Raw genomic sequence first — 25,561 nt, 5'->3', positions numbered from 1 at the left:
ACATCTGCAAAACATTATCGTTACACATTGCCATTTCTACTGATCATATAGTTCCAAATGTATATTAATAATGTATTTATTAATTTGAGGCTTTGCAATGTAAACATATCGAGACTTCCAGTGAACTTTTTCCCTTGAAACTTTTTCAGCACGTCACTGCCTGTTACCTTAACGCGACATCATTGGAGTTCTAAACATGACAAGGTAAATAAAAACCCAGCAGGTTCAACCTGTGCTCCTTCTGTCCTCCAGGACATCAAAAAGGAGAGGTCAGAGCCAGGCCTTTAGTGAGGACCTCTGCTCGTCCTCCAGCACCATGCAGCCTACACAGGGCACACACACAAACCCTCTTCAAACAGCAAGCAGGAAAGAGCCTGCTTGAAATTCCTGACAGCAGTGACTAAACCACTCTAAGCAGCCTGCCTCAGCAACCAGTCAGCAACCGTGGAAACAACAGCTAATAGGAGAAAACCGCAAGAGCCCTGTTTAAGGGATGGTAGCTACTCCATACATGTGATAGGGTGCAGTGTTGATATTTGTTTTATAGTTTCACTTAAAACACATGCACATAAACTATAAGAATTATTCTAATCCAGTGTCAAGACAGTGCACAGCCTGTATGCGTGTGCTTGTAAGCAGTAAGAAAGAAAGAAATGTTTAATTTTACCAAGTACTAAGCCATGCAGAATCACTTAACATGCGATGCAAAGATTCCCTAGCATTAGTCTCAGACATGTACTTGACATGTAAACTGTTATCCGCACTTTTGTTCACCTCACAGGAAATTAATTAAATAGGTTCAAATAATTTTGCCTTCAGTACTAAGTTTACTTAGAAAACATGCAGTTATTTCAGATTTGATCGCTAAGCCAATGAGTTGGATGCCAGGTGAAGTAGAACTGGTTCACATTGGTTCCGTTCAAATCAGTGAAAAGCTGTCAGAAATTTCAGGGGAACAGAGTTAATATCTAGAAGGCAATGTTAGATTGCCATTTATGTTTTGCTTCATGAGAAGGGTTGGCACTAATTGCCATCAAAGATTGAACCAAAAGTCCTTGAGTTTCTATTGTTGGATAATTTACCTAAACTCATACTACAAGGGAAATATTTAAAGGTGCTAAAACAGTTGTTTCCTCTGCAGGTGAGTGAAATGCATAATAAACTCATATTAAACTCATGCTACATGTCAGTTTAATATTGATTCAAATGTGTAGTAAAAATGAGCAGAGTAGTATTTAGTAAATTTTCAGAGTTTTAAAAATAATAATACAAACATACAGGATTAGCGCCTTTGCAATCAAATAAATTTTACCTTAAACCATTCAGAACCAGTCCAGAACCATTCCAAAAATTAGTTAGGAACATTTTCTGGAACATGACAAGCTCTACTTCAGCAGGTATGTGGAACATGCACTCATAGCAAAACTGAATTATTCCTATGATCGGTTAATTATTTATGATTTTTCATCAGTTTGTCAATCAAAAGGAAAAGGGGAAATGTTCTTATCTAACATTATTGGTGGGCTGCAATCAGACACCAGACATCAAATCTCAGCTTCTGAAAAAGGATTAGCTCTGCTGAGGCCATATCCAGTATAGCTTAAACTTTAAAAATGAACAAGTAAAGTGTTATATCCTCTTGTCCATAATAATTCAGTAACACATGACATTCCAGGCTTTTCTTTTCTGACAACATTCTTAAACTACAAAAAAAAATATTTTGGTTAAAAGAGAGAAAAATAAGCTAATGGGCTCTCAGAGATGTAAAGTGTAAAAAAATGCAAGATCGAGTCCTAATAAATTATATTTTTAACCTTTATTCTTTCTCTGTAGTTGACAAAGCAAATGAATATGCTATTCAATTTCATCAAGTCGTCTTTGAAAGATGAAGGTCAGAATATAATTACACTGTCATCTTTTAACTATAATGTTAATATTTCAGAATGTTTTAGTTTATATTTGCTCTGCGAGAGACTAGATAGAATGTGTGTCCAGGGAATATGAACTAAATCACAAAACTTTATGACCTACAGGAGTAAGGAGAACAAAGTTTCTCTTGCACAATTTATATGCAAAATCAAAATGTAAAATTAAACTGCAATAAAAGTCTTAACTTTTGACTTATGATTAGGAATTCAAGAGGCTGAGGTTACAAAAATGAATAAACATCTAAACCCTGAGTAACCATGTATCATGTGGTATGTAAAGGGATTGCATTGAAAAATTGACAATGCACCCAAATAAGATGCAAGTGTGTGTTTTCATTTGTATCATTGCAGAAAATCTCAATGACTTTGCCGTGGCAGCATTTAGAAGCTGTCTGTGTGTGTGCAGCAGTCCCAGACAAAGGAAAAGGGGAAATTCAAAGTGAGAATAATGAGGCACACAAAAGACTAAAGCTAATGCAGTAAAATATGTCAACACCCCTGCTCCACATGTTTTGCTTTTACCAGAAAATTAAGGGAAACAAGCAATATTCTGTTCAATTGTGAATTTATATCAAAGCAAAAGCTAAATATAATTTGGTCTGGTTGGGGATGGTCCTGCTTATTTAATAGAATGAGTGTGTGTGCCACCGAGGTTTGAGAACCTAGGTGGCACACACACCTAGGTTGTGTGCCACCTAGGTGTGCTTACACTTATAGTGCACTATAAGTGCACTATAAGTGTAAAGTGCACTTATAGTCTCTTTTCTTCCCCGTTGACTCTGCAATTACCATTCAAACTAGCCACACTAAATATCTCCCCATTTAGAAAAAATAAATCAAGTGTGTACACAAATCAAGTTTAGTCTTATACATAAAAGAGTGAAAAGCAAAACAATTACATCCAATGGATATAATTTTGATTTTATTATATGTATTTGCATTGGTTAAATAATTTCAAAAGAGCCATTATAAAACCCCAAAGCATCCTGCAGCATCCCTAGACTTTGCTGATGAAACTTTCGAAACTGTTTTTGTTCCATTTTTAACTAGTTTTCTTCCTATAGGGTTCCTATTAGATTAATTAAAGACAATAATATTGCAAATATTGACAACTTTTATTTCATTTGGAGCACTGAATGAAAAATAATTAATTTGAAGTTGGAAGAGAATAATGAAGCATCAGAAACAATGTTTTCAGAGCAATGCCACCAAATACGTTAAACTCAGAAACGTTTTGAAATCATTCAGCTGAATGCTACAGCTCTTCAGTGTCAACACCAATTACTTGAACCTCAAACTGAACAGTACAAATGGGTCGAACTGTTATTTATGAATATATATATATATCAAAGTTATTCCATATGTTCCCCTTTATTTTCCAAAATGGTTTTTCCAAGGTTTCTTTTCAGGCTTCAGCCAGTCAATATAAAATACACCTAATTGCTTCACAGAATATATAAAAGCCATTTTGCTAAGTTCCATTGTTAAATCTAGAAAATCTTTACCTCACCGTCACATGACGTCTCAAAAACAGAAATGTGGAGACAGAGGAAAATACCAGCCTGCAAAGGACTGAAGCAATAACTTTCTAAAGTAATCTTTCTACCCATGCCCTTTACATGTCAGCAGCCAGTTCCTTTTCCTTTGCTTCTCTGTCCAGTACCTGCTTTATTGTGATGCTAAGCAGTAGGTTTTGACATTCAGAAGGGCCCTGCCAAAGGACAGACCAGTGGATGCAGTACAGAAGAGAAAGCCTTAATGGGTTCAACTGGAATGGAAAGCATGTGCTAGTCTCCACAGGCTGCAGGAGAGAGAAATGTCAAGTATGGCTATTACAGAAAAGGCAGCAGCTCACCTGAATGAAAAACAGTCTCACACCACGCACATCCACAAGCTACAACTCCACACATTAATGTCCTGACAGATAAATTAACCCATTCACACCCAGGTGCTACTGACTAAATAATGTCACATACATATTAGCAGGTACACAAAAACAAGGCAACCCTGTTGCAAGCATATTGAACTGAAACACATTTAAACAAAGTAAATGCATCAAAAACATTCCAAAACACTTGGTTTGAAAGAGGTGTTTTTCCATAAAAAAAAGAGCTGTGAAAAGGTATTTGCCCTATTTTAGATTTTATCTGTTTGTTACGCTGTTAAATTTCAAAGACAAAGACAACAAGGGCAAAAAGAAAAAAAAAATACAAAATCTGTCTCCAAGGTGTGAAAATCCCTATAGCCTTAAGTGAAAAATGGAATTGCTTCTTTGTTAAGTAGTGAATTAACTACGGCTAAACACATTATGTAAAGGCTGAGTTCAACTTCACATGACACCAATACCTAATTATGACCTGATCTACAGAATCTGCGATAAAACCAGACTAACAACAATAAGTCAGCTAATACATCCAAACAACAACAACAAAAAATACATAATCATTCAATCTAAAAACATTTAAGAACAGATGAGCAACACGAGATGTGTTTCCAGTGCAAGAACCTTTTCAGAAATTGTCTGGGATTGTGCTTCTCCCCGCTGCTTTACAATGCAGGAACCAAGACGGAAAAAAAAAAAAAACAGCACAGGAATGTGCTCAGAAAACAGCCTTTGTAGGAAGGATTTTTTTGGGATGGACTTTGAACTAGAGGTGGTGATTTGTAAAGCGCAGATGTCAAACATTTCTCCCTGCTGAATATGCCCAGACTGACAACCTTTCCAGGGTGCACTGTGAAAATGCATCGATCCCCCATGACCCCGCAAGGAAAATTGAGTATAGACAATAGAAAAATGGATGAATAGCTCAGAATTTTATTTCAGTCATCTCCCAGTTTTTACTTCTCCGTAACTATCCTAGTGAAAATATCCAATTAAAGGAAGCATGTACTTCCTCTTTCTGAGTTTCTACCGAGATGGAGGAAGAGTCATGACCTCACCAATGTCTGTTTAAGAGACCAGTAAGTTAGAATATTTTATGCCCTGAGATACAGATAAAAGCAATCGCAAATGCCCAGGATTTTTGATCGCTCACAGATTTTAAGTTTGAATAAAGCAGACGCACTTCTGCAGCTGCTTCAGCATGTGAATGCAGTTATAGTTCCTATGAGACAACTCCTTGGCTCCAGTTAAGAAAAATCTGTGGCTCATCACAAACCTTTTCTCAAGTAAAACCTTTTTTAATCACGTTTCGGAGTTTAAAAGCTATGAAATGATTATAAACATCTTTTTTTTGGAAGTTTTAAAGGGGCATTATAGGTAAAATCTACTTTTTTGAGCTTTGCATCATGTTACATCCTCAGCAAAAGCATGCCTGGAGTGTTGCCTTGATTCTTTCGTGCATGGTTCAGAAGTCCTTTAGTCTCCCATTGTATCGTTTTCAACGATGCAACAAGAATCTGATAAACAGATCACAATGTCTGTAAAGACCACATGAATGAAGAACAGGTCTATTCTCTCAGTTAGTGAGATCTTTCGGTCATCATCCTGACCAGACACGCCACCAGCACAAAGGACACAGACCGTTTCTGCAGTGTATTAAATGATTTAAAGCTTTTTTGGATAAGGCTGAAAATAATCTGATTATTTTACATTACTTTGATTTAAAGGTAAAACTTAGATGGTGCAAAAACTGTAATATAAAGTGTTCAGATATCAGCAGAAATCTCAGAGCATTGCTTCAGAGGATCACTTCAACTTGTTTTGCTAATTTGCACCCCTGAGGAATCTAATCAAAGCTAGTGCCAGACTAATGAAGCTCTTTAGCCCAGAGGCCAGAAGCGCATACATGGCCCTGTCCTTCAAGGCTCAGTGTGTGTGTGCGTGAGTGTGTGTATGCGTGCACAAGTACCAGTCTGTGCACGTAGCTGTACACAGTCAAATGTGTGAACGAGGGAGCGCATGGACATAAAGGGGTGGCATCGCTGCAAATCAGGAAAGCCAAAACCGCACTCTCTGAGAGAATCCTGCATCAAACAGATCTTGCTGCCTAAGGGCTGGCCTCCTCGTTCTGTCGGCGTTCAATTTCCCGTTGCTGCACTAAGAGCTTCTGCCTCAGTGAAGAGACACTCGGCTGTTGGAGTGGCAGCAGAAATGACTGCCAGAGAGAGCGACGCAGAAATGAGGCAGTTTGGTGGAACGTGATCATCAGCACAGTCTGAAGTAGTCCAGAGAATCAACTGCAGACGGAGCCTTGATAACTGTTTCTACTTCTGTGTGAAAATGGTGCTCTAGACACAGCTCGCTAAATAAATTATTGAGGGAAGGTAAATCCAATTTTCAATCACACTTTACCTTTTTTGTTTTTTTTTAATTACCCTTGATGAAATTGTGCCTGTGCTTTTATTCTTTTAAGTTACAACAGTTGAGTAGAAACAATCATATCACATGAAAACAGAGAAGCGTGTATTTCCGCCAAGGTCCACATTTTAACCATTTAAGACTGCAGTCTGAAGAACAATAACAGAGAACTGGTTTTCTCAGAATCCAAACAAATAAAAGAAATGTCGTATTTGATAGAAAAAAATGTTTACTTAGCATTTCAGAATCTTACCAAAGGTCTGACCAGAGACCTGCCAGCTCTCCTTAGAGTGAGCCAAGATGTAAAGGTATGATAATGCTCTCTTCCCGCCCAAAACAACATAAGTTCATATAATTATCTCCCTCGTTACTTCTCTCCCTGATGGCTATGTGACATAGCTGCTGGCACTAGCAAATGTGGGAGGACCAAAAATGTGTGTGTGGCTGGAGCGATAAGACTGCTGTAAAATTTAATTAGCACAAAGCCATGGTGAAAATGACTTCATTTCTCACCGCATTATTAACTAGAGCACTGCATAAGAGCCTAGTCTCAATCAGTGTAAATAACAGGTCTCTGTGAAAGAGGAATACAGAAAGCGAGAGAGAGAAAGGAAGGAAAAAAAAAAATCAGAATCGTGGAAAACTTCTAAAAAATATAGGTGATAAAAAGTTGGGCACGAAACAGATGTGTGATTTAACATAATAAATCGCGTTCGCTTTTCTGCATGTCTTCATGCGGCACATAGTTTTATCATTGCATTTAGAAAATAAGAAAGAATGTGAGGGGATATCAGAAGTGTGCTGAATAGAAATCCCACATTAGCAGCTTCACCTGCGACTCGGGGCCTGAGCTGGTGTGAATGGACTGATTAGGGTCCTTGGCTCAACATGCTGAACACCACTTTCTATTTCACGACTCGCAGCCCTTATTACAGCCAGGCTTCCTCATAATCCAGCTAAAAGTGGATATCTGAGGAGCCTGATCGGCTTAGGACTCAGGCTAAAAACGCACGACGTACAGCACAGAGAGAGGGACCAGAGTGCTGAAGTGTTTGCCATCATCTGTTTTTTTTTTTTAAGGGTGGTAAATGGATGGTGATTTCTGCACACATGTGTGTCAACTCTGCTCTCCTTTACACTAAACTCTTCAACAAGTCAACGGAATATGAGAATATATAGCATACTAATTCACTTTCTCATTTTCTACCATTGGGAAAGCTGAACAATTAACTCAGGTAACACATACAAAGGGTTATGCTGATATGATTATTATTAACACAGTTTCATGTTGGCAGAAAGGTTCCATATATGCATCAAAAAACACTTCTGAAAGTTAGAGACAAATTGTACATCAGCCAAGCAAGTAAAAAGGTATTTTTCAATACACGCGCCTTTGATTTTAAAAGCAGCAAAAGAGGCAAAACACCATTACGATCACGTCAAGAATGATGTGGGAAATAGAAAACCATAATCCAAATCACACACGACATATGCTGTCCTTTCAGATACACTATATATGAACCAATTTAGCTGTTGTAAATTAAGGGAATGGCTTTAAAGGTAATAGAGGAGGGCCTGTGTGTGTGTGTGGATGGTGGTAGATTACTTAACATAAATCCACAGAGCCAATAGACCAGACTGTAGTATAATGTGCCATGTCCAAATGTATCTGTGTCACCATGCAGCAAGAGAGTTTACATCAAAACCAAAATAAAAAAGTTAGACAAATCTTTCAGTTTAGCTTTTTTACAGCCTTCAATTATTATTCCATAAGTCACACAGCACAGGCTAGATCTAATTACACAAGCCACTTTGTTAAGGTGCCCTCTTGCACCATCTGTTCACTGTATGTGTGCACAGGCTCAAACCAGCACACACCAACTGTAGCCTTTCAAATGGACAGACAGAGACAAAGGCATGTCAAAGTACATTTGGCCATCTGCATGTACCTTTGAGTACAAGAGAAATTAAACATCTAAAGCAGCATTCAACAGTGCTGATTCTGTGACTCAGAGTGGCCAGATGACTCTTTACATCAGTACAGAGAGGTGGACACGTGTCCAAGGCAAAAACGCAGATATTGCTTTGACCCAGAAATCAGCCTGTGACATTCTCTCCTCACAGGTTTAAAAATAGAGATGTTTCAGTTAGGGGGAAGCAATATGAACGTAAAAGTTCACCATTTGTTGCAATAATGATAAAAGTGATGATAAAAAGTGTTTAAAAATCCACTGCTCTAGTTTTTGGCGAATGATTATGAGGCTGTAGCTGCTTGTCACTAGAGTGAAAATCATACAATCACAAATACTGCTGTACAAAACAAGCAAACAAAAACAAAACTATAAAAAACAACAACACAGAATTTTCACAATATTAACCAGAATATTTTTTTCCATCATAAAAAAAATATTTTATGATAATGATAAGCAATAACAGTCCACATCTTGTTCAGATCAGCAGGTCATACAAGTAAAAGGATATTTTTTTTCTTGATTAGGCTCTTTTGGTAATAAGCATGAAATGTTGCAAAAAAAAAAAAAGTGTAATAACACATCAACAAGCAACATATACTTCATAGAATTTAATTTAAAAAAAACAATAAGATTTAAGGACATGATTCACAAATAGGGATAATCTTGAAATTCCTTCCATTTTGATTAGATTCAAAACCAATTTCTGTATCAAACAACTTGCAGCACATTTTTCCCATTCTTATTCATCATGGCCCTTTCAGCTCTGTCACTCTGACATGTCTGTGTCACATTTAAATCCTGTCGGAAGATGGACTGCCTTAGGCAAACAACACTACATATTATACAACTTGATGACCAGGAAAGTCAGAGGGCCACAGAATTATTTAACATGATGGAAAATTAATCATGAGTTTTGCAGCTGTCGGGCTCCACACATGCAACACTGTTGCAAAATTTACAAAACTGCTACTTGAATATGGCAGCAATGACACAAAAGGAGAATTACTCAATCTCATGCAACACTATGCGAACGCTCTGTCTGCACCGATAAAGAATCACTGACCTTACGATTCTAAATGTCTGGAACTTGAAGATAAATTGATGGTTTGACCTATACTGTCTGGCTAGGTCAGCCAAAATAGCCAACAACTTTGGGACATTTACACAGCATTTAAATTATACATTTAATTTTGTAAAAAAGAATAAATAATAATAATACATTTAAAAAGATACAAAAAAACAAACACTGAGGCAGTGAGATTGTGCAAAAACAATGCACCTCATCATGAAATAATTAAAAATCTAGTTCCAGGACACTTATCCCAGAACACCAAACCATTCAAACTGGAAGCACATCAAAAGTGACACATACTTCAAAGATGCTACGGAACTTAATGTTCTACAGAACCCCACTCATTTGCTTACAATTATAACAGTGGGTCGTCCATCATGCCATACACTCACATAGGCAACAAGATGAAAAGCATAGCTTTCTTTAAAAAAAACAAACAAACAAATAAAAAACCGCATAAGTTAAAATCAGAATTAGAAGGTCAGGCATCACAGCAAGCCAGAAATCAGTTTTGGTCACAAAAAGGCTGATTGTGCATCTACTTTAACCACGGCTTAAATAGCTATTTTCTATGAATATATGCAAAAGTTTAAACATTTATGTGAGAAAGTGAACACTGACAACAGAAGCTGCCTGGCAATAATCTGTCACTGTAATGAAAAGCGCACATGCGGCATGTGATGTGTGAATGATATATTGTGACTAAATGCAGATAAATCAGCAGCTTCTCCAGTTACACTTTTGAAACCATGATGTCTTGCATCAATTGAAATAGATCAATGTAGGCGAGAGTCTCTCCTCCTCTTTTTTTTTTTTTGTTTCGAGCTCACTGAAACAATTTAATAACCCTGCTCCTTTTCTGCTTATGTCATGTCTGGGGGAAAGTAGCAAGGCAAGGGAGCCGATGAAGTGAAGTCGAGGCAAAGTCAAAAAGTAAAGACTAGACTTGGGAACTTTGGAGGAAAGCTATCTTATGTAATAGACAATGATATGGAGAGACAAGGATGTGAAGGAAGAATGAAAAAGCGCAAACACATTCTTCAGGATACGGTTAGCCCACAGTGGATTCCACATATCACAGTCTATAAGAGGCCAAATCAAATAGGAAAGTATCTAACAGCATTCCTCTGGAGCTTCGGCATCTCACTTCTAGTGTTTCACATGTGAAAGAGGAGAACACACAGAGCTGCAAAGAAACAGATTCCCTTTACTTAATTCTACTTTTTATGACTTTCAGTTCAACTTCACATTCCTTCCAGATTCATCCTAATAATGTTCTGCAGCACATCTCCTTAAAGAGACTGCAGGTTGAGCCAAAATTACTCTTATTATTCCTTTTTCAAGTATTATTTGCATCTACACCAAAGCCATTTAGTCCTCCATCAAATACAAACCTGAGAAAACCAAAGTGGTGACGTTGTATATGACATAAATTCAGTAAAAAGGGTTATAAAGTTGACTCTGCAGAGATAGTGTAAGAAAAAAATGACAAAAACTAAAGATTTGCTTTTATGGTAAAGATATTAATGCTTTCAGCTGCAAGTAGGGAAAAATAACTTGTCTATTTGGTGACAGGATTTGCGGACTTTGTGAAATGACCTTTACATCAATTTCAAGCTCAGTTCAGAGTCAGACCACATACAATAATTGATAGGTCAGGTGTCACTAAAGACATTTAAGGTAATTGGTCTTAAGCAAAGAAGTGTACCTGACCTTACTCATCATAAAAGATCAGTCTAGGGCAAAATTATTACAGCCAGCACATGATCTTACCAGTCCTCTGACTTCCTCTGTTTAAAGAGTCGTGGAAGCTCTTCCTCTCTGTCAAACACAACAGGGGGGGTAAAAAGGTGTAGTTGTTTGATTCCCTCCCACATGGACACACTTTCATGCAGCTTGGGAAACAGAAAGGTTGTGACAGGACATTCCAGGTGGGGGCTGAAGAGATGTTTTCAAAAGGAGACAGTTAAAAACCGTCGCCTTCTTTATAGATTCAATAAAGGATCTTACACCTGTGTGGCAAACCACCATCGATCCATCATTCTGTGGAACCCGATCCAATTTAGAGAGCTCAGGAGCCACAGAGCCCCACAGCCTTATCCTAAACCAGGCCACAGGCAGCCCAAAGCCTGCTTACCTTCATCCCCTAAAGTCAGCAGGTGTGTCCGTGCGCCTCTATGGCTGTTTGTGTTTGTATGTGTGTGCTTAAGGAGACACCTTTGCTGCTGGCTCAAGCCAAAGTGAGCTGACCTGCTGTAAGGGTGGGTCTGGAGGCGAGACAAGAGAAAAGAAAGAGGCTGAGAAAGAAACTGAGGAATAGAAGACAAGCCAGGCCAGGCAAGAGATTATGATAACTTATTAAAAAAATAAAATAAAATTATTTTAATGCTGTAAAGAGTGGCCTTTTGTAATCCTTGAGTTACTTAACCAAATCTTTCCCTTCATTCATGGCCAGTTCTCCTGATTTAGATGTTTAATTCTCCTCCCTGCTTCCCTGGAGTGCAGCAAAACCCAAAGCTCTTTTATTAAAGGGTATTTAAAATATCTAGGCTGGGTGGTATGAAAGTGAAAAAACCTGCGCCTCTGACTAAACGTCATCACCTCCCAAATAAACAAAGAGGGTCATAAGGCTTTCACTCACTCCAGCGACTAAACCCAGGGCAATTAAGGCCTGAATCTCTGTAGGAGGAGAGAGAAAGGAAACGGGACGAGGGAGGGGGTCTGTGGCAAGGCAGCAGCAGCAGCAGCAGCAGCGGAGAGGCTCCATACCAATAACAGGCAATTATGTATGGGTAGGGCCATTGCCTGGCCATGAGAGTATAGAAGAAGACAGCAGGGATATGGGATGGTAGGGAAATGAGGAGGAGTGTTATTTAGGAGGCAGATGGCAGAGAGGGGGAAATTAAGATGAATGGGCACTGAGAGGACTGAGCTGGTGCTGGGGCTGGGCAGAGAAAAGTAATTAGCTGTGGTTGCTTTGGGAGGCTGGCAGTGAGTATGATGCCTGCAGTGACAAGCAAAAGCCTTGAGCTTTATTACACAACAAGGATGTGTCTGAAGCTGCCAGCAGGGGGCAGTTGGGTCAGCAACCTTTTAGTACCTTCTTACCTTGCCACCACACTATGGGGTCTTCTCACAGCATGGACTCTGAACAGGGTCTCTGTTTTTAGTAGGCACTGTATTTTTTACTCTAATCTCCTCTTAATAAAACATATTTCTAGCTCGTTCCCTGTTATAGTCCCTCTCTCACTTGCGCACACACATCCTCGCAAGACCAAGTCCAGTCTGTTTCGCCCACACAACTGCACAATCTCACCCTTAAAATCTGGCCTTCTGCATCTTCCTCACACCATCTCTACTGTTACAGATCCATCTATCCGTCACTTTCCTCCCACCCCACATATATCCTTCCCCTGTGTCCCTTTCCAATCTAATTTCAGATATACTCTAGCAGAACAACAGAGCAACACCCTTTATCACACCCATCAATGATGTGGGCGGATTGTGCGCAAATAATTTTATTCATTCGTGCTTACGCCAAGCCCACTGGGATTCCAATTACAACTAATAAGATGTAATAAGAGTAACAAGATCATTCTTTAAATACCTTAGTGGATGATCCCTTTAGAAAAGAAGGCTGAAAAAACACATGAAACAATATCTGTTCACAACTATGATTATTATACAAGGATTTCATGGAAAATAATGATATCTACAACCAAATAAAGATGGACGCTCATACACTCGCTTAGAAATGAAGCCTCTAAATATGAGTGTATGATTTTAGCTATGTTTTCTCTCCTGAATAGTTTCCACCTAATTTATGTCACAATCTTTCTTCGGTTTTGAAAACAAAGCTGTACAGAAGTCAGCACACACACGCACGAAAAAGAAATTCAAGACAAAAAATATCCAATTTAAATAATGCCAAAGATTAAATGTGCATTCAAAGACCAAAGAATTTACTCAAAGCACCACGTTCAAGAGAAAGTTCAGAGCAGCCCACACACGACTCTCAATGCCACCACTATCTCTCTCAGTTTGCACGCTCCACCAACTCACTCAGGCCGATTTTCTTTTAAATGCTTGAAAGATGTACGCAAGGTAAAAGAAAAAAAAAAAAAAAAAAAACGAAAGATGTGAAGCACAAGATAAGCAAGGCATATCTACGGCAGGACAAATTTGCATTGTGACACGTGCAAGACTTGCTTAAATGCAGATTCGCGATGGCAGATGAAGAAGAAAGCTGAGAATGCTCAGAGCTTTGAAAGTGTTCTTTTGACAAATGTTTTTTTTGTTTTTTTTTTACCATAGTTAACGGGTCTGAGAACCTGGCGGAAGGAGCTGGGGCTGATCGTCTGCTGGTAGTTATCTGTAGAGAGTGCAGTGGACAAATAATGGACTAAGCATACAGCATAGCACAACAGTTTCATTTTTTGCAACAAACCCGGTGGTAAAAGACACTTTCCACAGCTCAATATTGGAATATTTGCTCACAAGAAAAGCAACGTCTCAGGGTTCATCCAGGGTTTCCCCCAGTGTATTATAAGCCTGGCGGCCCGCCATGCTTTACTAGCATGGCGGTAGAGCAAGCGTTGCTCGTTTACGTTTCTAGGAAGAAAAAAAAAAAAAATATATATATACACTATATATATATATATATATATATATATATATACACACTGTTCAAAAAAATAAAGGGAACACTCAAATAACACATCCTAGATCTGAATGAATGAAATATTCTCATTGAATACTTTGTTCTGTACAAAGTTGAATGTGCTGACAACAAAATCACACAAAAATCATCAATGGAAATCAAATTTATTAACCAATGGAGGCCTGGATTTGGAGCCACACACAAAATTAAAGTGAAAAAACACACTACAGACTGATCCAACTTTAATGTAATGTCCTTAAAACAAGTCAAAATGAGGCTCAGTATTGTGTGTGGCCTTCACGTGCCTGTATGACCTCCCTACAACGCCTGGGCATGCTCCTGATGAGGTGGCGGATGGTCTCCTGAGGGATCTCCTCCCAGACCTGGACTAAAGCATCCGCCAACTCCTGGACAGTCTGTGGTGCAACGTGACGTTGGTGGATGGAGCGAGACATGATGTCCCAGATGTGCGCAATCGGATTCAGGTCTGGGGAACGGGCGGGCCAGTCCATAGCTTCAATGCCTTCATCTTGCAGGAACTGCTGACACACTCCAGCCACATGAGGTCTAGCATCGTCCTGCATTAGGAGGAACCCAGGGCCAACCGCACCAGCATATGGTCTCACAAGGGGTCTGAGGATCTCATCTCGGTACCTAATGGCAGTCAGGCTACCTCTGGTGAGCACATGGAGGGCTGTGCGGCCCTCCAAAGAAATGCCACCCCATACCATTACTGACCCACTGCCAAACCGGTCATGTTGAAGGATGTTGCAGGCAGCAGACCGCTCTCCACGGCGTCTCCAGACTCTGTCACATGTGCTCAGTGTGAACCTGCTTTCATCTGAGCACAAGGCGCCAGTGGCGAATTTGCCAAACCTGGTGTTCTCTGGCAAATGCCAAGCGTCCTGCACGGTGTTGGGCTGTGAGCACAACCCCCATCAGTGGACGTCGGGCCCTCATACCATCCTCATGGAGTTGGTTTCTAACCGTTTGTGCAGACACATGCACATTTGTGGCCTGCTGGAGGTCATTTTGCAGGGCTCTGGCAGTGCTCTTCCTGTTCCTTCTTGCACAAAGGCGGAGGTAGAGGTTCTGCTGCTGGGTTGTTACCCTCCTACGGCCTCCTCCACGTCTCCTGGCCTGTCTCTTGGTAGCGCCTCCAGCCTCTGGACACTACGCTGACAGACACAGCAAACCTTCTTGCCACAGCTCGCATTGATGTGCCATCCTGGATGAGCTGCACTACCTGAGCCACTTGTGTGGGTTGTAGAGTCCGTCTCATGCTACCACGGAGTGTGAAAGCACCACCAACATTCAAAACTGACCAAAACATCAGCCAGACAGCATAGGTACTGAGAAGTGGTCTGTGGTCCCCACCTGCAGAACCACTCCTTTATTGAGTGTGTCTTGCTAATTGCCAATAATTTCCATCTGTTGTCTATTCCATTTGCACAACAGCAGGGCAAATTGATTGTCAATCAGTGTTGCTTCCTAAGTGCACAGTTTGATTTCACAGAAGTTTGATTTACTTGATTTACTTATTGTGTTGTTTAAGTGTTCCCCTTATTTTTTTGATGTGAACCGTAGGAATAACCCATATCGAATTCAGAGGTCGCGTTGTGGAGTGGTGAGAATGATTTATCTTTTTAAACGAACAATTATATGCGGAGTTTACATCTCAACACGCTGCCCAGCGTGTGGCTCTGTGTCTGTCTTCCCTGTAAAGTTTATGTCTGTGGTGCCGGTTGGCCGGAGAGTTTGGGGATAACGAGCAGCGTTAACCTCATCATGCAGGTTCAGCCCGGTGAGGAGCTTTCGCGCTCTCCTCGGATCACGTTGATTTTATATTATTTTATTATTATTTTTAGTATTATATTTCAGGTTACACGATGCATCAAATCATATCAAATGCGTTGTCTACTTAGAGTTAATGCGCGTGGCCGCACGGAGATATGAGAAACTCCTCCCATAAACTCAACCAACCAAAAGTTTCTGTAACGATTAAAAACCTCAACAGACACGAAATGAAAGAGTTACTAAAACCACATTAGCAGCATTGAATTAAATCTCCCGTTTGTTGCGCGTACCCATTGCTGCGTAGTGCAGCAGATTACCGCATCATGCAGGGCCGGTCCACGGCTGCATGAGGCCTTGAGCAGACTTTGACTTAGGGGCCCCTCTTGCTGCTAAAATATCAGCACCTCTAACAACTTTTGTGTTAGATTTAGTGAAATATGACAGAAGGGAGTAGTTTAATTGGCCAGTCTAAAAAGCAATAAGTTATAATCGCAGTTTACCTATTTGTATTTGTAAATTCCAAGATTAAACTCACAGCAACAGATTGTTGCTATGGTAACAAAACAATCTAACTATGAATAGTGTTCTTTGAAGTTTTACAAAGTAACCTTGCCAGCTCCTTAAAATCTTGCATCTAAATGTTGAACAATTTAAAATCTTTTAATTTATATATGCCTAAAAACCTGAATTGAATCAAATTTAACAGCATTGATAATCTCAATAAACAAATTTTACATTTATGCATCTGTGGTCTGTTTTAAAATATTAGTGTTTATGGGGCCCTTGAAGCCCTTGGGGGCCTGATGGAGCCACTTACTTAATTTGGATTAAACAGAAGTGCAAATTTGTTGTTTTTAGTCTTGTTGTGGGTTTAAATAGTATTTCACTGCAGATGTATTCTCGTAACATATAATTACACAGTAATGCTTTTACATTTCCTGTCAACTTAACATCTTTTAATACAAAAACATGGTGGACTGCCGGTGGACCGCCTCGACGCCCCGACCACCGGGCTTAGCAAGTTTTCTGGGGGAAACCCTGGTTCATCTATTTAATCTCTCTAAAAAGAAAGAATCAAGAAGAAATAAAAGTTTTCACATGAACCATTAAGTCTATCTTGCATGTAACTGAAAACGAGAATAGAACTATGAAACTATCAGGATGCATTCATTGTGGTTTCCACCAAAAATGAACAGGAAAAAGGACAGGAAAAAAAAGACCTTTATAACCACTGATTTTCTAACATCCGACCTGAATTAGAAGAGGAGTATTAGATTTAATGGTCTGTATTTGGGGATAAATGTGAGATATAAGACTTACCTCTGGGTCTTGGCGCTCTCTTCCTACGCTCTCTGAATGCAGCTCCAGACTGCAGGGCTTCCAGCAAACTATCCATCACACCTGTCTCATCATTCTCTGAAAAAGACAAAGGAAGAAGAGAATGTTAAAAAGAAGAGATATTTTAAAACAAAATCATTCAGCATATAGCACAACAGTTTCTTTTTGTAGTAAGTGTAGCTATACCGAGTGCAACAACATAGTGGAAGGCTACCAACAAGTAAAGAAGAAAAAAAAAACTGTTAAAGTTTTAATTCTAGGTTTTCTACATGATGCAATCCAAGAAAGGTGTACAGGCCCTCAGCAATGAGCTGAGTAAAGCCACAAGAGGGAGAGAATGCCAAAACTTCAGCACATATTCACTTTTTTGTTTATTTATTTTTTTAAAAGAACTGGTGTATGCATTGAATTTAAACGATGTGACAGTGTGAATGTGTGGGTCCTCTCTAGGTACTTCAACTCCCCACCACCCCTTGCTTAGGTTAATTGACCACCTTCATAATTGCCACACACTAAACTAGTGGTTCTCAAATCCAGGCCTCGAGGGCCGCTGTTGTGCAACATTTAGATGTCTTCCTGGTCCAACAAACCTGAATCAAATGGCTGAATTACCGCCTCAGTACGCAGTGAGCCCTGCTGTGTCATCATGTAAAGCACTTTGAATTGCCCTGTTGTTAGAATGTGCTATACAAATAAATTAGACTTGATACTTTGTGCTGCCTAATGGTGGACTGGCAACCAGATCAAGGTGTAACCATTAATTGTCATAAATAAATGGTAAACTTTCATTTTTAACCCAAGCGATTCCGGTTTAGTAAATCAGGTAATGGGTTATTTTTTGGCAACCTCATCTTTAAACATCAAACAAGCTTAAAATGAAACCTAACTCTAGTGTAGTAAATAAACCCAGCATTGGATTGGTCCATATGTGACCCAGTAATAGGTAAGCAAAATAAGCCAAGCATGTTCTTTTTTCAGTCAGTAGCTTTTTAATGTGTATGGAAGAACTGATTGGCTTAACAGACTAATAAACCTTATATATATATATATAATTTGCATTATTCTGTAAATGGAAAGTCTGCACTGCGATGGACTGGTGACCTGGCCAGGGTGTACCCTGCCTCTCGTCCGAAACGTTCGCTGGAGATAGTAGGTACCAGCACCCCTCCTGACCCCACTAGGGACAAGGGTGTACAGAAAATGGATGGATGGATGGATGGATGGACAGTCAGTAATTCACTAAGAGAATACTGGTTTGAGCACAGCTTAGGAGCAGGACATATGAGGATGGCAGGGAACGAGAAGCTCCATGTAATAACATCAATAAGCGGAGATATAGCTCCACATAAGTAGTTGTTTTCTGCTGCTGCTGCTGCTTCAGGGTTTAAAGAATCACATATTGGAAAATTGTTTAAAACCTAATTTACAATCAGTCAGTCTGAATCAGAACAGATGGCTTTGGCATTGAAAATAAGAAATGTTAGTTGTTGATCAACTGCTGTAGAGCGCTAAATGTTATGAGAACAGTACAGACTGCAGACACACATAATGAAGACTAAAGTATGGCTGCAACAAATCTGCAAATGCCTCAACTGGTTGAATAAAACATAATTTCTCGAGCCAAAATTGCTTGAGTCAATTTTCTTTTCCTTAACACAACTGCATACTGTTCTGCTGCCCTTTTTTGGCTTCATGGGAAAGGTCACTTGTTTCTCAGGGGACAGTTATTGTGGTTGCACAACATGCTTCTGTTTAAGGTAACTGTCATAGATGGAAGGAGAAAAGGAACATAAAAGCTGAGGAAAACTGTGTCTAATATAAAGAAGAAGCAAACATCCTCAGTAAAAAAAATTAGCTCATTTACAGAGCATTCATTTATCCAAGAGATTTGAGCTTCCCATTCTGAAAACGGCAGTCGCTGGGTCTGAGACGATACTCTACATCGAACCCTGTGGAGCTAAACTGAAAACAACTCAAATGGTACTGAACTGTACTCATCTGCAGTGACCGGTAGAGACTGGATGTCCCCGATTTCCGGGGACAGTCCCCGTTTTAGATTAAAGTTGTCCTCGATTTTAGCCTTCAATAAATGAGGAAAAAAATAGAAGAAAAATGTTGTGTTTCAACTACTATTATCGTAGCCAGGGGTTGAAAGCACAAGGGAGCATGCTGCGTGCAACAGAAGCTGTTTCAACACACAGCAGAATAGAAGAAAAGCAGAGAGCGTTGCCTTTAAAAAAGACAACAAGACAACAAGGTAGAAGAGCAGAGCTGCTGACCACCGAAGGGGAACTGTCTTATGATCTGGTGTGTGTGAATCGACTTACTGGACTGATCCTTGCCATCATAATGCTTTGGTTCATGATTTAAAAGAATAATAATAAAAACAAACAGCTAAACTAACAAACATGACAACAAAGGATAAGAAGAGCACAGGGAGCAGCTGCTGCATGAGTTGGAGAGAAGGAGAAATCGTAACAAGATGATTAAAACAAACTCACACTAAGGTAAGATGTTTTGGAATTAAATGGTGGACTTTAGTTTATATTTTCAGAACTAGATCATTTCTTCTGTTGCACAGAAAAGCACAGCACAATCTGAAATGTTTATGATGAGTTTAAACAATAAAGTGATGAAGGGAGTTGAGTAGTAAAGTAACACAGTAAGTGGTGAAGTGTGTGCTATGCCAAACAGAGCTGTACAGTCAATTAGATGTTATGGAGGCTCAAGTTGAGCAGCCTGATGGCTCTCCCATACTTCACCCAAATCTGGATAGGAACTCTTACTGAGTTTTTATATCTTAAGAGTTTTACTATACTATTATTTGTGGTCTTTAAGTTTTATGAATAATGTTTTCTGCTCTTATTCTATTCACACGTTCATGGCTACCAAGCCAGATCGCCACATCTGATGGCTCTTCAGACAGGAGAATCAGAACCGGATATGAGCTCATGTTAGCCGACTTCCTGATCAGAGCTCACTCAACTCCCACTAGAACTACACAATATATTGCAAATACATTGTATATTTGCATATGTCTGCTGACACACATCCATCCATCCATCCATTTTCTTCCGCTTATCCGGGGTCGGGTCGCGGGGGCAGCAGCTTCAGAAGGGAGGCCCAGACTTCCCTCTCCCCAGCCACTTCTTCCAGCTCCTCCGGGGGAATCCCAAGGCGTTCCCAGGCCAGCCGAGAGACATAGTGCCTCCAGCGTGTCCTGGGTCTTCCCCGAGGCCTCCTCCCGGTGGGACGTGCCCGGAACACCTCACCAGGGAGGCGTCCAGGAGGCATCCTTACCAGATGCCCGAGCCACCTCAACTGGCTCCTCTCGACGTGGAGGAGCAGCGGCTCTACTCTGAGTCCCTCCCGGATGACCGAGCTTCTCACCCTATCTCTAAGGGAGAGCCCAGCCACCCTGCGGAGGAAGCCCATTTTGGCCGCTTGTACCCGTGATCTCGTTCTTTCAGTCATGACCTAAAGCTCATGACCATAGATGAGGGTGGGAACGTAGATCGACCGGTAAATCGAGAGCTTCGCTTTTTGGCTCAGCTCTCTCTTCACCACAACGGACCGGTACAGCGCCCGCTTCACGGCAGACACTGCCCCAATCTCCAGATCTCACTGTCACTGACACACGTCTATTTATTCAATAATTAAGTAGTAAAAAGGCTTTTTGAATTGAAAATGTTGCTTCTGATTAAATTGTACCTAACAGCAGGTACAAATGCCCAAAACCAGGTAGGCTGGGATATGCAAGTGTGCAAGTGGATTTGAGCGGGCCCAGTTGTGGTGAAGACACGGAGTCAGAATCTCACATGTGTTGAACAAAGCTGGTGTGTATCTGTTAATGTAATTAGTACAGGAATTATTCTATGGAGTACCTCAGTATTAAAATATGATAGTTTCAGCTGTTTACTAAGGCCTTTCCTCAAAATGAATTAGATCTGTTATGAACAAAGCAACATCAAAGAGCGTTTCCTCTATATATGAACAAAATGACTCCAGATTAAACATGCATTTGAGACTTATGGTGTTTGCTTCGATACAGGGTAACAGGTTTGCTCAAGGCTGATGAGGGCAGAACTGGAGTGAGTTATTGACCTCTGAGATGCCTACAAGCTTCTCCCCTGACTCCTTTAAATCTTTTATGAGACGTAAGCTATCACCACCAAAGTCTAAATGTACAATGTAGCCTCCAAACTGAAAGTTTCGTCTTGTGTCGTGCACAAAGCAGACCTACAAAAACTGTCAATCACCACCAACGTACACCGTCCCTTGACATCAACACTCCTTTATACTTAAGATTCTGTATTGAGGGCAGAATGTCCCCTTGGTACTAGGAGGTGGTTATACTAAATCCCAACACAGAGTTGTGAAAACACCAGCACAAATTTATAATGACCCACTTCCTTGTCTGCTTGGTCCTCTGTGCACATTTTTGTGTTTTTCATTTGCAGCCCTCACACTCCTCCCTTTTGCCGATACGTGCCTAGTTCTTCATCATTACACTGAGTGGAGAGGCAGCTACAATTCCTGAGCAAACCAAACACTCGTCGACGTTCAAATTTGTCTCCACTGCTGCTACAATTTATCACAGGCACTGAGCTTTAAAATTTGCCACAAGACACACACACACAAGAAAAAAAATACAGACAGCATGCACAGAAAGCAAAAAAAAAGAGCAGATCAATCTATCGCAACCTGCAGTGAGCGCCTTCTTGTGCAGAGCTCCGTTTGACTCCAGTTTTCAAGAACATGAAACATTTTGTGTGCCTCTGGAGGCGAGGAAAAACGAAGCCCTCGCAGATCTCCTGCCTTAGGAATATATGCTAGTAAAAACAGTCCAATTTTACACTCAACTCAGAAGCAATTCACACCGGCTGCGACACAAAACTCCCTCACAGAACACAGACAAAAGGTAAAGACCAAAAGAACATATATTTATATGCTCAATGCCACATTTTCACTAACTGAAAGATCACAGGCATTTCACATTGGTAGTAATGGTGGAAGGACACATGGCAGCAGAGTATTAGTCAAGCTAGCTGCTGTGAAATGGCTTTGAAACAGCCCTTCAGTCTGTGAAAGGACGTGATGTTGAGAACTCAGACAAAAAAAAGAGGCCAGAGAGAAGGACATCAGCAAAAAGAGATATTCAAACAATTGCAGCTAAGCTACTGATTAGTGCTTTGATGTGAATAACTTATTTTGTTTTTGGAGTTGATATGGAGACCGTCATAATTTGATTGCAATTTAGATAGAGGCATGCTTTAAACATGGCAAAAAAGAAAACCTTCTAACCAGTCAATACCTGTTACAGATGTATAAATGGCATTTACCTCATGTTCACAACTTTGTTTTTGCAAACTAATAGCAGGCTCCAACTCCTAAGCATATAAATGCCCAGTGTGTAATGGCAAGCTCAATAAAAAAAATAAAAAAAAAAAAGTATTGGGATACAGTATATGCAGATTAATGTGCTAGTGTAAGTGTACATGGGCAGGGGCCAGATCTGCCGAAAGATTCAAAAAGGGAGCAAAATCAAGATGAAGCTGGACCTTCACCTCAGGGGGAGAAGGAGCTGCAGCTACCCTCCTGTCTGAAGTGAAACTTCAATCACCATCTATTTAATCAGGGCCAGTTCAGGGCGGAGTTTTTCTATTGTCTGGACAAAGAGTCTGTGTGTCGCTGTCTACTCTCTATTCAGTCCAGGACTAATGTCTCCAGCCACTTCACTCAACAGCACGTGGTACTTATCATCAGGACAATGACCGAGTTGTAACCACCAGCGTGTAACTGAGGTGGGCTGGACAAAAAAAGTGGGGTGGGGAAAAAAAAAAAAACACAGTGTTAACAGGGCTGAGATGGCAAAGTTGTGGAGAGAGAAAATAACATGTCTGAGTACAATGAATGCAGACACACTACTGTGGTCTTTCTGAGACACTTGGAAGACAAATGGTACAAAAAAACAGTCAGTCTTTCTTCTACTTTGGAGAATACCTTTTATTGGACTTAACTGATATATTGGCAACAAGCAGCAAGCCAGTTTTTTTTATGAAGACAGGGACAAACTCAACAGCACCTGAATTTTGCATCTGATCACTACAGATGCACAGTAATAAGAAAATGTTCTTATGCATTTTTGTTAAACCTTCGTCCAAAAAACTAAGAAAAAACAAAGAAAAAACAAAGAATTTGAAAACATCTTTAATTATTCAGTTAAAATCCCATTTATTAAACTGGGACAAAATGTTTCAGTCCTCAACTAAACTCAAAACTTAACTCCTGATAACTGGTGTTGATGTATTTGTCCGTGATTTTAGGTAAGCCGCACCAACAGGGTTGTCTAGCTGTTTTGGTTGAATTTTGCGCTGCCATGATTTTCAAATTGCTGCCTTACGTTTCCATGTGTGACTTGTATAACTGCATTTTACGCTGTTCACATTATTTTCAAATTTACATTTTCATTTGGTTTATTCATTTAGATTTTGTTTTCAATGTGCTACAAATACATTAAAACAAGATGTCACATAATAAAAGATTGGGACAGCACTATAAAGAAAAAACAAAAACAAGCCAACACACACACGCGCACACCCCCACACACACGCACACACACACACACGCACACGCACGCACACGCACACACACACACACACACACAAAAAGGTCCTTGCTGACTGAATTTAGACCTAAATTTAATTAAACTTCAAGGGTTCTTCAGAACACAATCTGCTTGTAAATCCATATTCTTGGTTAGAAATAAGACATTTTCCCCAAATAATGGCTTGAAACTTTGACCGTGTAAAGTTTTATTAATTAATAATTTAGGATATTCCCAAACAGTCCAAGTGCTTTTCAATCTTTGTAATGATGTTCAAATGAAAGAGGCTGTATTGACTGCCACATCATTTGATCAGCTCTTTACACTGTGTGGGAGAGAGCCGCACATTGAACACGTTTTTAAATCATACCACTTTTAAAGCAAAGCGGGAATTTTTCACTTCAAGGCAGGCCAAATGTTTCTGTCTGCAACACAACTAACTGGGACAGTACTGAAATATGTAATGGGCAAAACTGTCAACAGCTCATATCAAAACACTGCACATTTACAGGAGGAGCAGAACAGTTTGTTGACAAATGAAGCTCTATCTCATCACAGATATCTTCCACATTTAGAAATAGAAATGCTAAAGCTACATAAGTATTTCAGGCGATGAGCTGTTAGAACATTATTGTAGCTGAAATGATGAAGCACCTGTCTTGCGCCAACTCCTGTCGGTAAAATAAAATTAAAAAGCTGACCCCAGGCCAAATAATATTAATGTAGTCTATCCAATACTGATGACATGTTCTCTATTATTTTCATCCACTGTATATTTATTTAATTTAATTGGTTTTGTTTTGATTTTATTTTTATGGTGTGTTAAACTGCATTGGCATCAGAAAACAGCCAAGGTTAAAAGAACCGGTTTGATAATGGGGTAAAAAAAGAGTCATGTTGGAAAATGTGGCATTTCTAATTTAGTCAGACTAAATGAAAATGACTTGTGAAATGGAAATGAGAAGAAATCGTTCAATTGTTAAAAATCTGTAAATGTCTTAGAAAGCTGGATAAGCCTCAAACATTTCTCACATTTTGAAGGAAAACAAAACAAGTGGCTTTGCAGTGTTTGACTAAAGTATTTGGATTTTGTTTAACTGGAAGATCTAGTCAGTTTTGTATTTAATAACATGGCTTGTTACTAGACGGGTTACTTTTTGAGAGAAAAACGGTCGTAAGTACATTCTGGATTAAAATGAAGAAAGACATTTAATAAATCTCATCTGTTGACAGACTCTTGTTATCTTGTTCTTTTCTTAATTTCAAAGCTGCCATTTAATACCTTGTCAGCTTTTTTTTTCCATTTCACACATGAATGCATGAGCCTATACCTTACGCTTCCAAAAGCATCACAGATGCTGCTTCTTGAATGGACCTCTGCTTTCACTCATTTTTCTTATGCTCCTCGAATATTTTTAGCATCCTTGCATGCATTGTTGCATGTCGTGCTGTTCTTCTATTTGACATCTTAATAGTTCATCGCTTGTAGCCATGTAGAGAATGTTAAATAAAGCTCTGATGTGTAATTTGTCGCTCCACAAACAGTTCTGCTCCTGGCCTACCCTGGGAGTTAATGCAACAGATTTGTCATACACAAGCCAGGCACAGCTTGAGGAGGAGGAAAAAACACCTATTCAATCTGAATTTCAATCTCCATAGGGCTCTATGCAAATGCACACAAGCTGACGCTCCCTCTCTCTCAAGTTGCCTGAACACACTGATGGCAAATCCAGGCGGCACATTATAGTGTATGTAGAAGCCCAGGCTGGCAGGTAAAAGGTGGTGGGAAATGAGAATGAAGCGGGAATGGTCTTACATTTCAAGAATGCATAAGCAGGCAAAACTAAAACCAAAATAAATGCAGATACTTGTCGCAGGTAAGGAAG

At 39.8% G+C, this 25,561-nt stretch overlaps 1 protein-coding gene across 4 annotated transcripts in view; it reads right to left on the bottom strand.

Moving 5' to 3' along the window:
- Window positions 1–25,561, bottom strand: part of LOC103461982 (protein diaphanous homolog 3) — a 163,367-nt gene that overhangs the window by 38,630 nt on the left and 99,176 nt on the right. For 3 of the 4 annotated variants that reach the window (XM_008404411.3, XM_081605119.1, XM_008404413.3), the window contains 2 exons: window positions 17,051–17,146; window positions 13,583–13,645 (listed from right to left, as the gene is read on the bottom strand). In XM_008404411.3, coding sequence (XP_008402633.2) covers window positions 13,583–13,645; window positions 17,051–17,146 — 159 coding nt within the window. The remainder of the gene's footprint in view (window positions 1–13,582; window positions 13,646–17,050; window positions 17,147–25,561) is intronic. The other variant, XM_081605120.1, reaches the window with a different exon arrangement.

This window comes from Poecilia reticulata, chromosome 3 (genome assembly GCF_904066995.2).
Source record: "Poecilia reticulata chromosome 3, P_reticulata-male-v2, whole genome shotgun sequence".
Taxonomy (NCBI): domain Eukaryota; kingdom Metazoa; phylum Chordata; class Actinopteri; order Cyprinodontiformes; family Poeciliidae; genus Poecilia; species Poecilia reticulata.
This window is presented reverse-complemented; position numbering and strand designations above follow the sequence as displayed.